The 21,610-nt window shown below is 55.5% G+C and overlaps 1 protein-coding gene across 2 annotated transcripts in view; it reads right to left on the reverse strand.

Moving 5' to 3' along the window:
• LOC146813618 (chitotriosidase-1-like) overlaps nucleotides 1–21,610 on the reverse strand; it is a 256,567-nt gene that overhangs the window by 90,894 nt on the left and 144,063 nt on the right. For both annotated transcript variants that reach the window (XM_085610097.1, XM_085610096.1), the window contains exons 3-4: nucleotides 14,644–14,848; nucleotides 8,748–8,804 (exon numbers count right to left, since the gene is read on the reverse strand). In XM_085610097.1, the coding sequence (XP_085466223.1) occupies nucleotides 8,748–8,804; nucleotides 14,644–14,848 (262 nt within the window). The remainder of the gene's footprint in view (nucleotides 1–8,747; nucleotides 8,805–14,643; nucleotides 14,849–21,610) is intronic.

The following is a 21,610-nucleotide window of genomic DNA, read 5'->3' on the forward strand; positions in this document are numbered from 1 at the left end:
ACTCTACCAAAATTTCTTACAAGGCGTGGTGGTATGTAGTCTGCCATAATCACAGACTGGACACCTCCTTTGTATATCCAATGCAGTTGGCAACGAAGCGTCTGGACCTGTGGTCCCCTGTTACACTTTACCTTGACTTGTGTGCCAAAAAATCCTCTCAACTAAAGCCGTCCCAACCAGAGGTCCTGAAACCCCCATGAACCCCTTATGCGTTCCCAGATTTATTTCCAAATTTTAATACTGTTTTGAGTTATTTTCTTTGCATCACTAGCCTATCTTTTACTCATGAGTTTGTCTTTTTATTTTTAGCAGTATAAGTCTATTGTAATGTAATGGCATGAACTTACCGCTTTCTTTTTGTTCTATGTCAATGGATTACCTTGATATGTATTTATTGTTATTGCTTACAGTATGGATACCTCTGTTTGTCTCAATAAAATTCTTCTTTCAAACTTAAAAAAAGTGGTATTGGGACGATACCTTACCACACATTAAGCAAGAAGAACAAAGATGCACTGCCTTTACACGTGGGGAGTGTAAAGATCAGACACACTACCTACTTCTCACTGGACTTGAACTCCTGGTAATATGTTGAGGTACTGCGAGTGCTTTTACATATTGGTGTGATGTGTGGAATTAGGTCATCAATAAAAATATAGAACCCATCCAGACTGAAGTGATGAGAACTGTCCTGAGTTGCACAGTGCACTCCTAAACATATGTCGCTGGCACTAATAAATCACTATAATCCAGAATTCAGTCTGCTGTATGCAAGAACTATTACCGGGAGTAGAAAAAATAACAATTGGTAAATAATGTTTAAGAAATGTGTTGGGAGTGGAAAGAACCACATCATTTTGTACCTACAACATGAGAGATTGTGAAACCTCAATCCCATGAATTGTAAGCGGCTTTAGGTATTTTGCGTGGAGGCAAATTCTTTTAAATCCAGCATTACCAAAACCCTAATGTAAGAGCAGGCAGGGGCGGCTGATGGTAGTGGGCAAAGGGGGCATTGCCCTCACATCCTGAGGGGAGAGGCAAGAAATGAATGTAAAAACTAAGCAGCCGGAAATACATTTCTGCTTGCTGGCTTCTCTATACTTTTAATGAGACCGCTGTAATAAACTGCAGACGTCCCGCTGCGCATGTGCCTGCCAGGGCGAGGTCATCTTTCGACCTGCAGACACAAGCTACAGCAATGACATCATGGCAGGGGGTGTGGCGAGTTAGAATGCCGTGGGTAAGGCTGCTTATTGGGCGTTTACAAAATGGCCCTGGGAGGAGTTGGCAGAACTAGATTTATTTCAATGGCAGGGGGCGGGGCAGGCTGAGAGGGAGTAGGAGGCAGTGGGTGGCAAGAATTACGAGTCATCACGAGAGGGGCCGGGCTGTAGGAGGGGTGCAGCTCGCTGCTCTCCTCATCCCTTTCCTCATGTGTAGAGTGCTTTCACTTTTGAAAGCGTTCTGCAGCTGAAGCTGAGCCATGTCACAGCGTAGGCTCAAAAGAGTCCAGGCTGGTAGGTGCCTATTGTCACTTTAAGCTGTAATTAATACACGTAACTTTTTGGGGCTATTTTATTTGCGTGCAGTTGAGCAGTCATGTGGTGTTCACGCAGGAGAGTTTGTAGTTAAACACCACCCAGAGGTGTGGGTGCGCATCACAGGAGCGCCGGCTGCGTCACCGAAGGTCAGATTTTTTAAGGCAACAGAGGGCAGAATCACAGGAGATACTTGGGCCGCGCGCTGAGAGTGACCTCACAGTCTCTCTCTCTCTGATTGGCTGTTTGTTTCCGGGCAGGAACGCCCGCCACTCTGCTGTGCACATTGTGTTCCTGTTTCATTGCTGCGCACATTGGGGCAGATTTATGAGCCCCTTGCGCCACTTTTGCGTCACTTTTCCCATGTTAAAAGTGACGCAAAAGTGGCGCAAGGGGCTCATAAATCTGCCCCATTGTTTGGGCAAAATATTTTGTCCGGAGATGAGTCTTTATTTTTTTTCGTTGCCTACCCAGCCCTCACTCCCTTCATCCTCCCCCACTGCTTTCATCCCTGCAGGTGCGCATTTATATTTTTGAGATTGTCCTCGTAGATGACGGCCACAGCGATTTTGCCTGAAAAAAGGCAACCCGCAGCACAATCGTGTGATGTGTCCGAGCAGTTAATCGTTCAAGCTGCCGCTGAAACAAGGTGCTAGGGCACACTTTGAGCAGAACACTTTAATATATGCTAATACAGATCTTTGTAGCTGCAAACCTCACACACGGGCTGGTTGGGGAGGGAGCGAAGGAGCTTTCCATTTTTTCCTAGCAGGGGAACTAATATTGACGTCATTTACAGCGGTTGGCACGCTGTGATTGAAAATTATTGCGCGGCAATTGAGTTAGGTTATTTTATTGGGCAGTTGCAGGGTAACTGGAATTGTGCGGCAATGTAGACCCAAATTATGTGGTAGTGTTGTCTAAATTATGTGGACTGAAAAATCATATTTTGCACATAATTTAGTGAAAGTCTTACTTCATTATTATGTCATTTTTACACTTTGGTGCTCTGTGGGCAAGGGTTTTGTGGTGTTGCGGTCTAGTCGACGGCACGCTAGGCGTGACGTCACCGGACTTCCGGCGGCGGCCATCTTAGGGGCGCATTAGCGCGCCGATTCGAATAGGATAAGGAGCTCCGTGCCGGCGCTCCTGCTGGAGTGTGTAGTACATGAATAAACCCCTCAAACCTTGCCAGCTGTCTTAGTCATCTGTGGTGGGGCATTGTACAGGAAGAAAGGGGCAACGTTACAATGGCGACGAGGAGGTGAAACGGCCCAGCGCTGCCTCCAGGGTGAGTGTCTTGTGGTCTGCCAGCCATCGACGCCCACAGGCACCACCCCTGACCAGCAGGAGCGCGGCAGTGTCGCGGAGAGGAAAGGCGGGAGCGCTACATTCCTGACGGGCCCCCCTGAGCTGATTCCGGACCGCGACAACCCCACAGGTACCGCCCCAGGTAGAGTCCACGTGGAGAGGTGGTTGCACGCATCGTGGCGGGGGTCACAGGACGTACCGCGAGCGGCGGCACCACTGACCGCGACGACGACCCGGACGCAGGGAGCCCCGACAGCACCCAGGGGTCGAGAAGCTCGAGTCCACGACCGCGGCGAACGGAGGCAAGGAGGAGGATGAGTGCCACTTCGACGGGACTGCCGAACCCGATACCCTTCCTCACGAAAGCTGGGGTTCCAGATATGCCATGGGAGGATTGGAAGCCGTACTTCTTGAATTTCCTGTTCGCCTTGGAAGAGGAAAGTGGCGCTGAGTTCTCGAGCTCGCGCAGGAAGAGGATGCTGCTACACCATTTGGGCCCTGCAGGTCAGAGGGTTTACGTCGATCTGGTGAAGGTGGTCCGGCCCGCGGCGGATGACGATGTGTTTCAACACGCGATCGACGACATGGATGCTCATTACCGCCCGACAGTGTGTGTAGCCGTCGACAGGTACAACTTCTACCACAGAGCGCAACAGAAAGGAGAGACGATTGACCAGTACGTAGCGGCGTTACAGAAGCTGGCCCTAACGTGCAAGTTCGGAGCCTTCCAGGAAGAGTTGATTAGGGACCAAATAGTAATGCACGCAGCGAATGCGTCCATTCAAGATAAGCTGTGGGCCAACGGTGACGAACCCCTCAATACGGTGATAGCCATGGTGAAGAAGGCAGAAATGTCCAAGAGATGTGCAGAGACAGCGAAGAAGGACCGCTACCCTGAACAAACTGTGTGCAGGATAGAAGACCGAAAAGGCCACGAGAGACAGACACCGACGGAGCAGCACAGCACGCGACAACACAGGAAGCCCATGACCCGGGGCGCGAATCAGCAGACGCAGGGACAAGGGAGCACCAACGGGTGCTACAGATGCGGCAGCGAAAGGCACGCCGCCAACGACAAAGGGTGCCCAGCGTTCCGGGCCAAATGCACGTACTGCGGGCTGATGGGGCACTATGAGAGAGTATGCCGAAGGAAGACGTCAAGGCAGCAGGTGAAGTACGTGGCGCAGGAGATGACCAAGGAGGAAGAGCAAGAAGGGCAGGAGGACGAAGAAGAGATCCTGATGATAGATGACCAGGTCTTGGGGATCGACGGCGCGGTCGACAAGAAACCGAGGTGCGCCATGACCATAGGGGGTGTAGGAGTCACCATGGTCGCAGATTCAGGGTCCCCCTACACGATCATAAAGAGGAAGATATGGGAGGATGACTTTGCACCTGTCACAACACACCGACTGCGCCCCACGGACATCCACCCGGTGACGTTCACAGGGGAACCCATACCCATGGTAGGGTATTGCCCTCTCACGTTCGAGTTCCAGGGCAGGACGTGCGAAGGAAAACTGTACGTGGCAGAAAAGGGACCATCAGTGTTGGGATGGAAAGATCAAGGGAAGCTGAAAATAAAGCTGAACCCAGGAGGCCGCATACAAGTACTCATGATGGAGGACGACCCCAAAGTGGGAGCAAGGCAGTGGAAGGAAGAGTTCCCCGAAGTCTTCAGAGACGACATAGGGAGGCTAACAAAGTTCACGCACAAAATAAATCTCAAAGAAGGAGCCCGACCAGTGTCCCACAAAGTGCGAAACATCCCGTTCCGCACCAGGGAGGCAGTACAAGAGGAACTGCAGAGGTTGGAGGACAACGGGATCATCGAAGCCATCGATAATGCGGAATGGTTGGCCCCCTTAGTCGTGGCGCAGAAGCCGAACGGGAAGGTGAGACTATGTGTGGACCTCAGGGAACTCAACAAGAACATTGTAGTGGACAAGTTCCCCCTTCCCCGCATCAATGAGATGTTAGCTAAGACCAAGGGCGCCAAGTGGTTCTCCACTGTGGATTTAACATCTGCGTATCACCAGATCGCACTCCACAAATCGTGCAACCACCTCACATCATTCATTACACCTTTCGGGTGCTACAAGTTCCTACGGATGCCGTTCGGGCTCGCCTCGGCAGCGGCGGTCTTCCAAAAATTGATGTACCGTCTGTTCCACAAGATGGAAGGTATTCAGTTCTTCCAGGACGATATCTTGGTGATGGGCGCCTCCACGGAAGAACATGACCGGAGGCTAGCGAATGTCTTGACAGTGCTGGAACAAAACGGGCTCACGGCCCAGTGGGACAAGTGCAAGTTCGGACTGGGGAAAGTCACATACCTGGGGCACGAAATCAGTCAGGAAGGCATAAAACCCAAGGCATCCAACGTAGCTGCCATCAGAGATGCACCCACGCCCACTAGCAAGGAGGAGGTACGGACATTCTTAGGGATGGCTGAGTTCTACAGCAAGTTCGTCTCCCACTTTGCATCAAAGACGCACCACCTGAGGTCGATCCTGAAGGAGAAAACGGCGTTCTCATGGAAGGAGGAACAAGAGAGAGAGTTCGAGGAAGTGAAGAGAGAAATCTGTGGCGCCATACCCATCCAAGGGTTTGACCCGACGGCTCCCACGACCCTGACTACAGACGCTAGCGACCGAGGCCTTGGAGCAGTGCTCACGCAACAGTCGGCGCGAGGAGTGACAGCGACAATCAGCTTCGCGTCCCGCACGCTGGCTGACAATGAACGCAAATTCAGCGTGATTGAAAAGGAAATGCTGGCGGTCGTGTGGGCAGTGGAAAGATTCCGGCAGTTCCTGTGGGGAGGACGGTTCCTCTTACGAACGGACCACAAACCCCTGATTAAAGTGCTCACGTCCAACGGCCACGAGCACGCTACCCCAAGAATTGCGAAGATGACACTGCGACTCCTCGACTACGTGTACGACGTAGAGTACATCCCAGGCACCAAGAACCGCGTGGCGGACTACCTGAGCAGGGCGGCGGCAAAGGAACCGGCAGAGGCGCAAGACACAGAGACTTGGGCCGAGTACGCAGTGGCGTTCATGAGCGATCACGAAAGAGCAATCAGCAAGCAGGAGTGGGAAGAAGAGTATGGGTCCGATGAGAAGGTGAAGGCGGTCAAAACGTACGTGACGCAGGGGTGGCCGGAGAAGAGGTTGCTGGGAGAAGAACTAAAACAGTACTGGGAAGTCAGGGAAGAATTGTCGCTGGGGGACAACCCGTGTTTTCTGTTCCGGGGCAACAAGGTAGTACCCCCGACAGCGCTGAGGCCCAGAGTGGTAGCTCTTGCTCACGAAGGACATTTGGGCATCGTGAAAACGAAGGGAAGAGTGAAGGAGGACTATTGGTGGCCAGGGTTGGACCTCGCGGTGGAAAGACACGTCAGAACGTGTGAGCAATGCAACAATGCAGACAAGACGCAAAAAGTGCTGCGCCCACCGCTGGGACGCTTCGACTTCCCGGAAAATCCGTGGGAAGAGATCTCCATAGATGTTCTAGGTCCCATACAAGACGCCAGTGGCAACCAGAAGTACCTCACCGTGGTCGTGGACAGGTACTCGAAGTGGCCAGAAGTCCATGTGGATGACAACGCAGAGACAGATACCATCCTGGGATTCCTCACGGAGGTGTTCATCAGAGAAGGGATCCCCAAGGGAATCCTCAGTGACAACGGCCCACAGTTCACATCCACGAAGTGGGAGGCCTTCATGGATAGGAACGGGATAACTGTCAGGCGCACGCCGGTCTACCACCCTGCTGGGAACGGAGCAGTGGAGAGATTCAACAGGGTGATAATGGGGTCAGTGCAAGCGGCAATCGGCCAGGGAGCAAGCTGGGAGAAAGAACTCAAGCGTATGCTATGGGCGTACCGGATAACTCCCTCGTCCACAGGCTACAGCCCATTCCGCATTCTGAGAGGAAGAGAACCGTTCACCCGAGACAATGTAGCTTGGAAGAGGCTCACGGTGCAGAGTCATTGGTCACCGGCAGTGGTGCGCAGAAACTTGGAGAAAGCACAAGCCGTATACACGAACTACTACGCCGCAAGGCACAACACCAAGGAAGCCGCCTTGGAGAGAGGAGAGTGGGTGAGGGTGAAACTGCCTACACAGGGAAGGAAAGGGGACAGCAAGTTCACGCCCCCCTTCCAAGTGGTAGAGCCCTACTCCACATCAGCCTTACTAAGTGACGGGAAGATTTGGGCACAAGATCGGATGGCAAGATGCACCAGAATCAATGAGACTGAACAGAACTTGGAGCTGGATGGCGAGGCAGGAGCTGGGGCCACACCGGCGGGGAAAGGCGAGAGTAGGAGACCAGAGGGGGAAGCAGGAAGCGTTCCCAAGGGATCCTGGAGTCCAAGAGGAGGAGAAGTCGAGACTCCGGGGCTTGGTGACCGAGGGACTGAGTTAGGTGGGGCTGAGCCCCAAGAAGCGTGTGGGGAAGCGGATCCGAGTGGGGGGGGCAATACCCCGACCGCAGGCGCAGGAAGCAGGAGGACACGCTGCGGAAGAAGAATACTGCTCCCACGAAGGTTCGAGGAGTTCAACCTGGACCACAAGTAAGACTGTTCTATTGTGGAGAGGGACATTGCCTATTGTGTTGTAAAAGGGGGAGATGTGGTGTTGCGGTCTAGTCGATGGCACGCTAGGCGTGACGTCACCGGACTTCCGGCGGCGGCCATCTTAGGGGCGCATTAGCGCGCCGATTCGAATAGGATAAGGAGCTCCGTGCCGGCGCTCCTGCTGGAGTGTGTAGTACATGAATAAACCCCTCAAACCTTGCCAGCTGTCTTAGTCATCTGTGGTGGGGCATTGTACAGGAAGAAAGGGGCAACGTTACAGGTTTCACCACTTTAGTATCAATGTCACACTCAAATACAGCAAAAAGTTAACCAGACAAATTCCCCACTGTGCAGCAACACATGTTGCTGTGTTTTTTGTAACTTTTGAGCTACAAATAATTTTTTTGTTAAAATCTGCACATTTTGCATCAAATGACTGATTATGTGGCAAATAAGGCAAATCCATTTTGCCACTTTAGGGCCGACTCGTGCCTTAAGTGGTTGGCGGGCTGCAGCAGCACTATTTTACGACCTTCGAAAGTGGGAAATAGTTGTTTATGACTCGAACTTTAAAGGAATGTGCTGCTTTCGGCTGCAAATATAGCAGCGTTTGTTGACCTATCCAAAGTAAACCACTAAATATAACACAGTAACATACACAAAGCAACATAACACCACAATTAAAACATGACATTGCACATCACAAGAACAGTCACAACAGAACAGAGCGCTAAAACTACAATACAACAAAATAAAAATCACATTTAAATAATGCAGCACAAGACAGCAGCATGAAAAAAACAGAAGACGTCACCAGCACAATCAGATGCCTCAAAGCAAATGTGCAATTATACAGATTTGCAGTAAAATGTACCATTTTGTTCTCTGTTTCAAATGTTGTTCAGTGAGGGACCCCCACAACCATCTATTCCAGTCACGCCTCACCACTTTCAAAAGTCAGAAAAGGAATGTTGATATTTATTATTTAATTTCGTTAGTCTGTAGTTTGTTGATTGATATAATGTCTTTAGGGTGCAATGAGAGTTAATGGAGAAATCTTTAATAAGGTAGTTCTTAGTGTGAAAGTTGTATAGTGGTCCTATAGTGAAAAGGAAACTCAGCAGATCTGTGGAGCCGCAGGGAGCAGGAGCCTGGCTTGCTGGAGAGCCTCCCTCATCAAGGAGTAACTGGGCTCCATAACAGAGTAGAAGCCAAGCCTGGCACGCCCTGGCATTGCAAACAAGCCCTGGAGCACTGGGCCTTCCTGGACTTCACTTCTTGACCTCATGCCACCCTGGGATTCAACTCACGGTTTTGTGCCCAGGATCCATCCGCCAACAGAGAGGAGCGTCATCAGTCCGGGGTTTCTGTAACGCAAGGAAGAAGGATTAGAGCTGGCACCACGCTGCTGGCATCTGGACAGTGACTAATCATAGGACAGACAGAGGGACAGGTGGACCTGACAAGCAAAGGACATTGAACAATGACGGGACGATAACTCATTGCTTATAGTCTTAGAATTAAAGCTTCAATATAGTGTTTGGCCGAAAGCTCATTAGCCTTTAAGGCATGTCGTGGTGGCAGAAGGACAGTGTGCAGTGCGGAGCAGATATGAATGCACGAGACCGACTGAGAAGCATGAAATAAAGGATGGAATGCCCCAGTGATGCAGGAAATGGCGCCAGTCCTCAGGTGGCACAGGAATGGCCTGACAATCAGTATCCAAGCTAGCACAAGAAGAAGCCGGTGACAGGACAGCAAAGACACACTGAGGGCACAGTGACCCAAGGGGTAATAAAAGAAAACTATAAAGACCTTAGGAGAGGCCAGGAACAGCCCTTCAATGAGAGAGGAGGCTGCAGAGGGCCAAGAGCAGGCTGGAGCGACCCAAGACCCTGGTTTCAGGTCAGGTCGCTCCCCCACCGTGCTAACTCACCCTGCTAGCGCCGTGTTCCCAACCTCCCTACTGCCGCGTGTTCGAGCCCAGTGGTGGGCTTGTAAGTGTTCTCATCTGCCCCTTACTGTTTTTTACTGATTCTGTTTTCGTTTGTACTTGGTTTTCGTTTTGTAATCCTTTTCTGTCACCGTTACTGTCTGTACCCCCTCTGCTGCCCCCTGTGTCCCCTTTTGCCTGGTTTAGCCTGTTTGCTGCCCTCTGTGCCCCATTTCTCTTCTGTTACCCTCTCCCGCCGACCTGTGTTTCCCGCCGCTGCCTCTCCTGCGGCCCCGCCCCCGTGTCCTGATTCGCCCCGCTCCCCCCTCGGAGGCGCGCCAGAGGCAAGCCCGTCTGCACCCGTCTGCGCCAGTCCCACGCCCTGCTCCAGAACCCCTGGACACCGTGAACGCAACTACGCCAGACTCCGCTACGACGCCACCGCCCTCCACGCACTCAACACCGGCCGTAAACACAGCTGCTTCCAGACCGCACCGAAACGACTAGACCCAACCACCTCCGCTGCATACTCCTCAACAACACCCGCTCCGCACGCAGACACGCCGTCGAGCTCTGGGACCTGCTCGACACTTCCGCCCCTGACGTGGCCTTCCTGACCGACACCTGGTGGAACGACTCCTTGGCGCCTGACATCGCCATAGCCATCCCAGACGGCTACAAGATCACCCGCAGAGACAGCGCCAACGGTATCGGAGGAGGAATAGCCATCGTCCACAAATCCACCCTCAAGATCTCCACCCACGCAGACGACACCATCAAGACTGCCGAACACCTGCACTTCCAAATCCACACCAACCCCAACACCACCCTCAGAGGGATGCTCATCTACAGACCCCTGGGACCCAGGGCGGTGTTCAGCGACTCCATCGCCGACCTCACCAGCACCCACGCACTCGCCTCCATGGACTACATCCTCCTCGGGGACCTAAACTTCCACCTCGATAACAACAACGACGCCAACTCCGCCACCCTGATTGACAACCTCGCAAACCTCGGCCTCAGACAGCTTGTCTCTGCACCCGGCCACACGCTGGACCCCATCTTCTCCACAGGCACCCATGTCAACTTCGACCACACCACCGACCACCGCTGCATCCACTTCACCTTCAAGAAACCAACCACACACCACCGCACCCAACAACTTCCCCGTCGCTGCTGGAGCAAAGTCACCGAAGACCAACTGACCTCCACCCTCGCCCAGAACCCACCTGAGGCCTCCACCAACCCAAACACAGCAGCCCGCAACCTCAGACAGTGGAGCGAAGACTGCGCCAACACCCTCGCTCCACTCAGGAAACCCCCCATCAACCACGCCAGCAAGAAAGCCACCTGGTTCACCGACGAGCTACAGACCACAAAACGCACCTGCCGGAAACTGGAGAAAAAATGGCTCCGCGAACGCACACCAGACAGTCACGCAGCCCACAAGGACGCCACTCGTAGACACCATCACCTCATCAGAACGGCCAAAAGATCCTCCTTCAAAAACCGACTGGACAACAACGCACACGACAGCAAAGAGCTCTTCAGCATCGTGAAGGAACTCTCCAACCCCAACGACGTCCCGCCTTCACAAGAATTGTGCAACGCTCTGGCAACCTTCTTCCACCAGAAGATTGCAGACATCCACAACAGCTTCAACACCCCGATCGACCCGATTGCGCCAGACTCCACCCCCGCGAACACCACCTGGACCAACCACCTGACCTCCTGGACCAACGTCAATGACGAAGAAACACGCAAGATCATGAACTCCATCCACTCGGGATCACTGTCAGACCCATGCCCTCACCACGTGTTCAACAAAGCCGACGCAACCATCGCACCCCAACTACGGAAGGTCATCAACGCCTCCTTTGAGACAGCCACATTCCCGGACAGCTGGAAGCACGCCGAAATCAACGCACTCCTCAAGAAGCCCAAGGCGGACCCCAACGACCTCAAGAACTTCCGACCCATCTCCCTGCTCCCCTTCCCGACGAAGGTCATCGAGAAAATCATCAATGCACAACTATCTCGCCACCTCGAAGACAACAACATCCTGGACCCGTCCCAGTCCAGGTTCAGACAAAACCACAGCACTGAAACAGCCCTCATCGCCGCCACAGATGACATCAGACGCCAACTCGATAACGGCGAAACTTCAGCCCTCATCCTCCTGGACCTTTCGGCCGCCTTCGACACGGACTGCCATTGCACCCTAAAAACATGCCTTCAAGAAGCCGGGATTCACGGGAAAGCCCTCAGCTGGACCACATCCTTCCTCTCCGGCAGAACCCAGAGAGTCAGACTCCGACCCTTCCTATCCGAAGCCACCGACATCATCTGCGGCGTTCCCCAGGGATCATCAATCAGCCCGACGCTGTTCAACATCTACATGACCCTCCTCGCACAAGTGGCCCGTCTGCACAACCTTAACATCATCTCCTACGGCGACGACACCCAGCTCATCCTTTCCCTCACCAAGGACCCGTACACCGCCAAAATGAATCTCCACGAGGGAATGAAGGCCGTCTCCGACTGGATGCAGAGCAGCCGTCTGAAACTGAATTCGGACAAGACGGAGGTCCTCATCCTCGGATCCACCCCCTCGGCCTGGGACGACTCAGGGTGGCCGACAACGCTGGGAACTGCACCCACCCCCACCGACCACGCACGCAACCTCGGATTCGTCCTCGACTCCTCCCTCTCCATGTCGAAGCAGATCAACGCCGTCTCCTCCTCCTGCTACAACACCCTCCGCATGCTACGCAGGATCTACAAGTGGATCCCTCCCGAAACAAGGAGAACTGTTACAGAGGCCCTCGTCAGCAGCAGGCTGGACTACGGCAACGCACTCTATACAGGAATCCCAGCCAAGCACCTGCGTCAACTTCAGCGCATCCAAAACGCCTCAGCACGACTGATCCTCGACGTACCCCGCCGCAGCCACATCACCCCCCACCTGAATGACCTGCACTGGCTCCCCGTCGAAAAGAGGATCACCTTCAAACTCCTCACCCACGCACACAATGCACTCCACAACGCCGGACCAGCCTACCTGAACGATAGACTCAACTTCTACACCCCCACATGCCAGCTCCACTCAGCAAACCTCGCCCTCGCGGCTGTCCCCAGCATCCAACATTCTCCTACCTCGCCGCCAAGACCTGGAAGACCCAGGACTTGCTCACCTTCAGAAGACACCTCAAGACCTGGCTCTTCGAGCAGTAGCGCCCCCCCCCCCCCTCAGCGCCTTGAGACCCTCACGGGTATGTAGTGCGCTTAACAAATTCTGTGATTGATTGATTGACTGGAGCAAGCAACCCAAAGAGGAGGCTGTAGAGGACCAAGAGCAGGCTGGGAGCAAGCGACCCACAGAGGAGGCTGTAGAGGGCCTAGAGCAGGCTGGAGCAAGCCACCCACAGAGGAGGTTGTGGACGGCCCAGAGCGGGCTGGGAGCAAGCCACCCACAGAGGAGGCTGTGGAGGGCCGAGAGCGGGCTGGGAGCAAGCCACCCGCAGAGGAGGCTGCGGAGGGCCGAGAGGGGGCTGGGAGCAAGCCACCTGCAGAGGAGGCTGTGGAGGGCCGAGAGCAGGCTGGGAGCAAGCCACACGCAGAGGAGGCTGTGGAGGGCCCAGAGTGGGCTGGGAGCAAGCCATCCACAGAAGAGGCTGTGGAGGGCCCAGAGCAGGCTGGGAGCAAGCCACCCACAGAGGAGGCTGTGGAGGGCCCAGAGCGGACTGGGAGCAAGCCACCCACAGAGGAGGCTGTGGAGGGCCCAGAGCGGGCTGGGAGCAAGCCACCCACAGAGGAGGCTGTGGAGGGCCCAGAGCGGGCTGGGAGCAAGCCACCCACAGAGGAGGCTGTGGAGGGCCCAGAGCGGGCTGAGAGCAAGCAACCCACAGAGGAGGCTGTGGAGGGCCCAGAGCGGGCTGGGAGCAAGCCACCCACAGAGGAGGCTGTGGAGGGCCCAGAGCGGGCTGGGAGCAAGCCACCCACAGAGGAGGCTGTGGAGGGCCCAGAGCGGGCTGGGAGAAAGCAACCCACAGAGGAGGCTGCGGAGGGCCCAGAGCGGGGTGGGAGCAAGCAACCCACAGAGGAGGCTGCGGAGGGCCCAGAGCGGGCTGGGAGCAAGCAACCCACAGAGGAAGCTGTGGAGGGCCCAGAGCGGGCTGGGAGCAAGCAACCCACAGAGAAAGGCTGAGGAGGGCCGAGAGCAGGCTGGAGCAAGCAACCCACAGAGGAGGCTGCGGAGGGCGGAGGGCAGAGAGCAGGCTGGGAGCCAGCAACCCACAGAGGAGGCTGCGGAGGGCCGAGAGCGGGCTGGGAGCAAGCCACCCACAGAGGAGGCTGCGGAGGGCCGAGAGCAGGCTGGAGCAAGCAACCCACAGAGGAGGCTGCAGAGGGCCGAGAGCAGGCTGGTAGCAAGCAACCCACAGAGGAGGCTGCAGAGGGCTAAGAGCAGGCTGGGAGCAAGCAACCCACAGAGGAGGCTGTAGAGGGCCAAGAGCAGGCTGGAGCAAGCAACCCACAGAGGAGGCTGTGGAGGGCCAAGAGCAGGCTGGGAGCAAGCAACCCACAGAGGAGGCCGTAGAGGGCCTAGAGCAGGCTGGAGCAAGTGACCCACAGAGGAGGCTGTAGAGGGCCTAGAGCAGGCTGGGAGCAAGCGACCCACAGAGGAGGCTGCAGAGGGCCAAGAGCAGGCTGGGAGCAGGCAACCCACAGAGGAGGCTGCAGAGGGCCAAGAGCAGGCTGGAGCAAGCAACCCACATAGGAGGCTGGAGAGGGCCGAGAGCAGGCCGGGAGCAAGCAACCCACAGAGGAGGCTGGAGAGGGCCGAGAGCAGGCTGGAGCAAGTGACCCACAGAGGAGGCTGTAGAGGGCCAAGAGCAGGCTGGGAGCAAGCAACCCGCAGAGGAGGCTGTAGAGGGCGAAGAGCAGGCTGGGAGCTATGGAGGTTTCAAGCTGGAGGTTAGTTCTGAAAGACAGTAGGAATCCCCAAAGGCAGCCCAGGCATAGAGAGGACTCGCGCAGGGCCATTGGGGAGCGCGCTTCACCAGGTGGTAATTAACTTGTTTGTTTCATGCCCTGATACACAATCAGTCAAACATGGATCTAGGACACTCTTGAACAGCATGGGACCCAAACCTCATGTGACATGCCACATTGTTTACATCTGTACTTGTTTGCAACACCTGTGCAGAAGTCCTAGCCATATACATGTGTTCTTTGAGAAAGTACTGCCTGCTTACATGTCATTCGCCCCTTACCTGGTCTTCAGCCGGTTAAAATCCTCATATAGTTGTTCATCATTCCACTGAGTGGTGTTTAGTTTGTGGTTGCTGCTGATGCCCGCAAAGCTGTAGATGAGGTGAGTGCACAGGTTGGCGTCAATGTCTTGAGGGGTGAAACTGGCCATCCCAGGCCGGTACTGAGCCCAGTTGGCATAGTAACAAACGAGTTTGGTTGCTGAGCCTGTGGAAACAGGAATGAAGCAGACACTGAAATCCAGGAAGACTGATGGAGTAGGAAAAACTGTAAATATACAACTGTAAGGAGACTGTTTCTACATCAAGAAGATGAGATAGTCACAAAGAAAATGATTTCATGAGATACCCAATTCTTTCCGTACTAATACACCTCAGGTTGTAAGTGAGATAGCTGGATGGGTGAAGCAGGGGCTGCAGTGATCGGAGTGTAACCTGCAGGTCGCAGAGTTTAATTCCATCCGGACTGGCCGCATTTAAAGAGGCAGATACAATTCCCATCAGTCCGTTGGACACAGCCCACACCACCAAAGAAGTGACATGTTGCTCCTTGAATAACTGGTTGGTCGGTAGGGAGAAGCAGTGCTCTCCTTCCACTTACAATCACTGGTGACCCTGGTCTCTTCTCATGGAAGTGCTACCCTTGTGAGAGATGTTCCATGTCCACTGTATGGATCCTTCCTGGAGAGTGCTCCTCCATTGACCCCTAGTCTCGCACCAGACTGCAGAACTCCACAACCTACATTTCATCTGGAATGTGTTTCTTCCCCAGGGCACCTCCATTTTGAGGAGTTGCCTGCCCTCCCTGAGGCTGCGTCTTTGTGATCCGTTCACACTGATTCTTAGGGCTGTCCACTCCGCGTCTACGGGAATGATGTATTCCATTCTTTTAGTTTGTGTAGCGTTTAACTAACTGATATAGGATAACAATTTGGGAATTCAGAAAAGAGTGCTATGATGGAAGACCATATTCTCTAATTAACTTCCAGCCATCCAAGGATGCTGTTGAGAAACACCTCTCAAAAGACAGTCGTTCACCCTGATTTTTGGGTGCATAAAAGTCACATGTGATCTGCGGGAATAAGCTACTCCACTACTTTAAAGGTGGAAGCACCGCGTCCAGGTCCATAAAGGGTGTCATGATTCAAATGGCCAGTAGATCTGGGGCTTCCTTTGAGGACTAGACATGTTTAAAAAATTTTAGACCATCATACCCGCTAGCTGTCCACACTGGTTCTTTCATAAATCAATCAGTGCCGCTTGTGACATCTTTGGTGTTAGACCCGGCCTCATAGCATGGCCACCCCTGTCCCCGCACCACATAACCTGACCCATGCACCTCAGGCAGCCCCCGAGCACACGGCCTAGCCGATCCTTCCCCCCAGAACACACACACACCCGACCCGGACTTCCCCGTCCATGGCCTTCCTCCTTTCGGCCACACCGGGCCCACATGCCCACTTCATGCACCATGATGGCCGCCCGGCCCCAGCGCGACCCTGGCCTAGAGGCGCCACTCCGGCTGGGGAACATCGCGCTCCCATTGGGATGAGAGAGGGAGGAGCAGTTTCCATCGCACCTCTGAGCTCCCCTGGGAAGGTGGGTTTCGATCGGCCCGCCGGCCTCCCCGAGGGCTGGCTCCACGCCTGCTGGGTGTCTGGGACTCCTCCCGAACCGGCCCTGAAAGGATCAAAAGACAATGGCAGGAAACCCCGACAAGCAACCCCCAGGTGACAAGACCCCTGCCTGCAAAGACTCCGGACATCAAAGAGGAGTCGTCCTATAACAAGGGGTGCTCTGGGACTATCCGGGAGATTCGCCTTTGGAAACACCTGAGCCCTGCTGAGTGACTTGCGGCTCCCTGAAGATCGTAAGACCTCCGAACTTGTGCTTGAGCCCTGCTGAGTGACTCGCGGCTCCCTGAAGAACGTAAGACCTCCGAACCTGTGCTTGAGCCCTGCTGAGTGACTCGCGGCTCCCCGAAAAGATCGTAAGAACTCCGACTTGTGCTTGAGCCCTGCTTAGTGACTCGCTGCTCCCACAGACTCTCTTGGTCCCGCCGGACCCCGATGACGACAAGCGTATCCCCCAGATCGAGGATTGTGAGCTGTGCGCCGGGTACGACCCTGCATTTGATCCATATCCCCAAAGACTGTCCTGCTACCTCCTAACCCCCCGAGACTGTGAGCCCGTGCTCTACTTGTATATATTTGCCTTGCTGATCATAAAGATCCTACGACTCCGATCTGATAAAGATTTGTTCTTAAGAACTCCCGGTGTGGTGTCTCTTTGTCGTGTGGTGCCGAGTGTACGATCCTAGATACGAGACTCCTCCCCTGAGGAGTCTCCCGCCAGTGCCCGGCTACGATACCTTGAGGGTTGACCTCAGGCTTGTCAGTGACCCCTCCGGGCCCCTCTGAGGTCGCCTTCTAACATTGGTGGCAGCGGTGGGATTCGGGCCCATAATCTAGAGATCGTACCGTGAATGGCTGACACACTACCGACAAAGATGGCAGAAGGAAACGCCGTGGTTCTCACAGAAAACGACACCAGTACCGTGTTCCAGGCGGAACAACTGGAGGAGTACACACACAGAGAACTGAAGCAATTCTGCAAAGAACTCAAAATCGCTACCACTGGTCTCAACACCAAAGAAGATATGCAGAAGGCACTGAAAGCTTGGGTGGATTCTGGAACCCCCTGCCCGGAAGGAGCGGTGGAGCCCCACGACGAAGCTGGACCCTCCCAAGGAGAACGCAGCAGCCACCAGGTGCGAAGCTTTGTTCCAGACGGGGGCCTATCCCCGGAGGAACTCGCAGACAGAGAAAGAAGTCGCCATCACAAACTCGAATTAGCCAAACTCAAAATCGAGGGCGAGTTGAAATTAGCCGAGAAAAAGCTAGCAGTGGAACAGATGCGAGTGCAAGGAGAACTAGAAGAGAAGAAACTCCAAAGGGAACACGAAGGAAGGAGACTTCAACTGGAGCACGAACGCAGCTTGAAGGAAATGGAGCTAAAAGCAAAAAGCGAAGAAGCGCGGCCCCCGGGAAACCGAGAGGCGGCCTCCCCCGTGGAGCAGAAGGTCTACATCCCCAAGGATGTGGTCAAAGAATATTACAAAAACGATGACATTCAACAGTGGTTCAGGGCATACGAGGTCGCCATGACCTCCCATCGGGTCCCGCAGATGGATTGGGGGGCCGGGTTGTGGGGACGATTCCTGAGCGAGGGGAGAGACACCCTGCTCGACCTACCAGCCTCCATGCAGACCTCCTACAACCACATGAAAGAGGCCCTCCTCACAAGGTACGGCCTCACCCCGGAGATGTACCGCCAGCGGTTCCGGGACTGCAGGAAGATCCCGGGCACCACCTGGGTGGAGTATGTAAACTTCTTCAGCCGCGCATTCGATGGGTGGATCAAGGGCAGCAAGGTAACCACCCTAGAAGAACTAACCGACCTTATGTTGTGGGAACACCTGGCTGCGAACTGCTTTGTGGAACTGCGCCAGCATCTGCTCGACAGCAAGCTCACGGATCCGAGAAAGCTGGCTGTCGAGGCGGATCGCTGGACCAACACCCGGGTCTCCCGGGGCCCTGTAGGAGAGTACCCCCGAGCCAGTCAGGGACCACCCTGCCAGAGAGGGGGGAGGAACCAGGGAGGGCTGAGAGAGTCCCAGTCCAGTCCCCCGAAAACCCAACCTCCGCCTTTCCCGGTACCCCCACCAGCTGTATCCGGCCCCCCCGTGAGACGGGGGCACCGGGTGACCATCACTTGTTTTCGTTGTCAGAAGCCCGGGCATTACGCCAACGACCCTGAATGCCCCATGGCCCCACACATCACCCAGGCAGCACCCCCCGCTAGACAGATAGCCAATGTAGCACTGGGGGAGGAGGTGGAGGAGACCGTAGAGTGGGAACCCGCAGCCATGGCACTAGTATCCTTAGGAGATAGAGAAATGGTCCCTGGAAGCCTCCTGCCCTCCAACACGAAGAAATATGGGCAGCTCGTAACGATCAATGGCCACCAAGTAGAGGTCCTTCGTGACACCGGGGCCAGCATCACCGGTGTCCTCAGTCATTTGGTCAACGAAGACCAGGTCCTCCCCAACGTCTTTTGCCCGGTAATTTCCGCTGACAATACGGAAAGTCTGTGTAAGGTAGCCCTGGTGCCTTTTGAATGGGGAGGGGTGGTCGGTAAACTGAAAGTCGCAGTGAGAACCTCCCAGCCAGTCAACTGTCTCCTGGGGAACGACCTGGAAAGATCCCCCTGGAAACAAGTCGAGCGCAAGACCCACCTAGGGATGATGGGTCTCCCAGAGTGGGTGTGCGCCACCACCCGATCCATGGCAGCCCAACTGACCCCCCTTGGGGAAGTCGACGACGCCCGACCACTGAAGACAGGATGGTACCCGCCGAGGGTCCCCACATCCCCCCACAAGGAGGGTCAGTCGCCAGTGATGAACCCCCACCTTCCGACTCCGCACAGGTCACCGTTTAGGCGATCTGCCCGAGTTGGCCCAGTGGCGCCACGAGGGGGGCCCCTCCCGAGAGGAGTTCTGCCGAGAGCAGGCTACCTGTCCTTCCCTGGTCGGGCCCCGGCAACAAGCAGAGGCCCAGGCCGCGGGCGACCAAACTGGAACGCACCGGGTGTATTGGGAGAATGACCTTTTGTACAGTGAGCAGAAGTCGGTGGAGCTAGGATCCGCCCGGGTGCTGGTGGTACCCCTACGCTTCCGAGACCTCCTCCTGGGCTTGGCCCACGACGTTCCCCTCGCAGGCCACTTGGGCCAGGACAAAACCTACAGTCGCCTCGTGACTCACTTCTACTGGCCCAGAATGAAAGCGGATGTAGAAGCCCACTGCAAGTCCTGTCCCACATGCCAGGCTAGTGGGAAGAGCGGAGGAAAGCGCAAGGCTCCCCTCCAACCCTTCCCTGTCGTCAGTACCCCTTTTGAACGGGTCGGGATCGACATCGTGGGGCCCCTGGACCCCCCAACCTCCCAAGGGCACCGCTTTATCCTCGTCCTGGTGGATCATGCCACCCGATACCCTGAAGCCATACCCCTGTGCACCGTCACAGCCCCCGGGGTGGGCCAGGCGTTGATGGGAATCTTTTCCCGTATGGGTTTTCCACGTGAGGTCGTGAGCGATCGCGGTACGAACTTCATCTCCAGATACATGACGTCCTTGTGGCAACAATGTGGAGTGTCCTATAAGTTCACCACCCCGTACCACCCCCAAGGAAACGGCCTGGTAGAGCGGTGTTGGAAGGCTGACCACTGGGGAGTCGGCGGGACCACCCAGTGGGCCTCCTTACTGCAAGGAAGTAGCCGAGCGCCGCTGGGAAGCCTCCTAGGAGAGGTCCTTCCCCTATGATCGTACTAGCCCAGTAACACCACCACACAGGACTCGACACTGGTATCCGTTCTCATATATTTTTATCGGTAATTATCGTAGGTTTCTTTGGCAATATGTACAGGTGGATTGAGGGATCCGAAAAGAGTCTCAATGTCCTTGTGGGGAAGGGGTGCGGGACAGTCTCAGTACCAGCCTGGTACGGGGGTACCCTGCGCCCAGGTATTAAGCCTCAAGCTGGGAGGGACTCCGGGAGTCCGAGCGTCGGGTGCCAGACACAAGGGCGGCTCGAAGAGGTCGAGCCGCGACAGAGTCAGCAGGGCTCGGAGGGTCAATTCAGCTAGCTCGAGCCGTGACAAAGTCAGCAGGGCTCCGATGGCAGTTCCGCTAGGTCGAGCCGCGACGAGGTCAGCAGGGCTCCGATGGTAGATCAGCGAGGTTGGGCCGCGTCGGCGTCAGCAGGGCCCCGATGTTTCCGTGAGGATCTTATTCTCAGCAAGGTGGAGCCGCGACGCAGTCAGCAGGGCTTGGGGTACAGTTCCAGGCAAGAGTCTTTTCTCCGTAGGGTCGGCCGCGATCCGATCAGCAGGGCTCTCGACTCCAGGATACAACTACTGTCCTGGTGCGGGTTCGCGCCAGATATAGGTCTGGAGCCCTTTGATGTCCGGACCCTTGCGTCCGGGGGGCGGAGAGGCCGGGCTGGGAGAGGCCAGACGCCCAGCGGGAGAGGCGCCAGTGCCCAGGGAGGCCAGAGAGCGATCGCACCCAGGCGTTGGGGGACGGTTGGGGGTCCCATCGAAACTCCCCTCCTCCGGGATCGGGGGATTGGCCACGTTGTGCCCCCTGGCTGGATCTTGGTGCCTCGATGTCGGGGTTTCGCTGGGGCCGCGGCCGGGGGGAGTCGGGTCACGTTGGCTGGTGCGGGTAGATGTGTACAATCCAGGGGGGACCCCGAAGGGTGAAGAGGTCCCCGGTCGGCCAGAAAAGGGGGCCAGGACCACGCCACAAGGCCGGGTCCAACAGGCGTCCCCCCCCAGCCGAAGGCAGGGAGAGTCACCCATCTCCTTGGGGGTTCTCCTCGCCAAGGCGGAAGAAACGGGACAGGCCGTCGGCATTGGCGTGGTCGTTGCCGGGCCGGTGTTCCGCTGTGAAGTCCATCCCTTGCAGAGAGATGGACCATCGCAACAACTTCGGGTTCTCTCCTCTCATTTGCATTAACCACCGCAAGGGCCGGTGGTCGGTTTGGACCCGGAAGGGGGTGCCGAAAAGGTAGGGCCGGAGCTCTTTGAGGGCCCATACCACGGCGAAGGCCTCTCGCTCGATGGTGCTCCATCTCTGCTCTCGGGGCAGCAGTCGCCGGCTGATGAAGGCCACTGGTCTGTCAAGGCCTTCTGAATTTACTTGGGACAGGACCGCCCCAACTCTGTACTCCGAGGCATCGGTCTGTACTATGAACTCCTTGCTGTAGTCGGGGGCTTGCAGCACAGGAGCGGTACAAATTGCTGTCTTGAGGGTCTCGAAGGCCGCCTGGCAGCGGGGCGTCCAGTTCACCTTTTTGGGTTGCTTCTTGGACGTAAGCTCATGAGGGGTCCCACAATGCTCCCATAGTTTTG

This window comes from Triturus cristatus, chromosome 6 (assembly GCF_964204655.1).
Source record: "Triturus cristatus chromosome 6, aTriCri1.1, whole genome shotgun sequence".
Taxonomy (NCBI): Eukaryota; Metazoa; Chordata; class Amphibia; order Caudata; family Salamandridae; genus Triturus; species Triturus cristatus.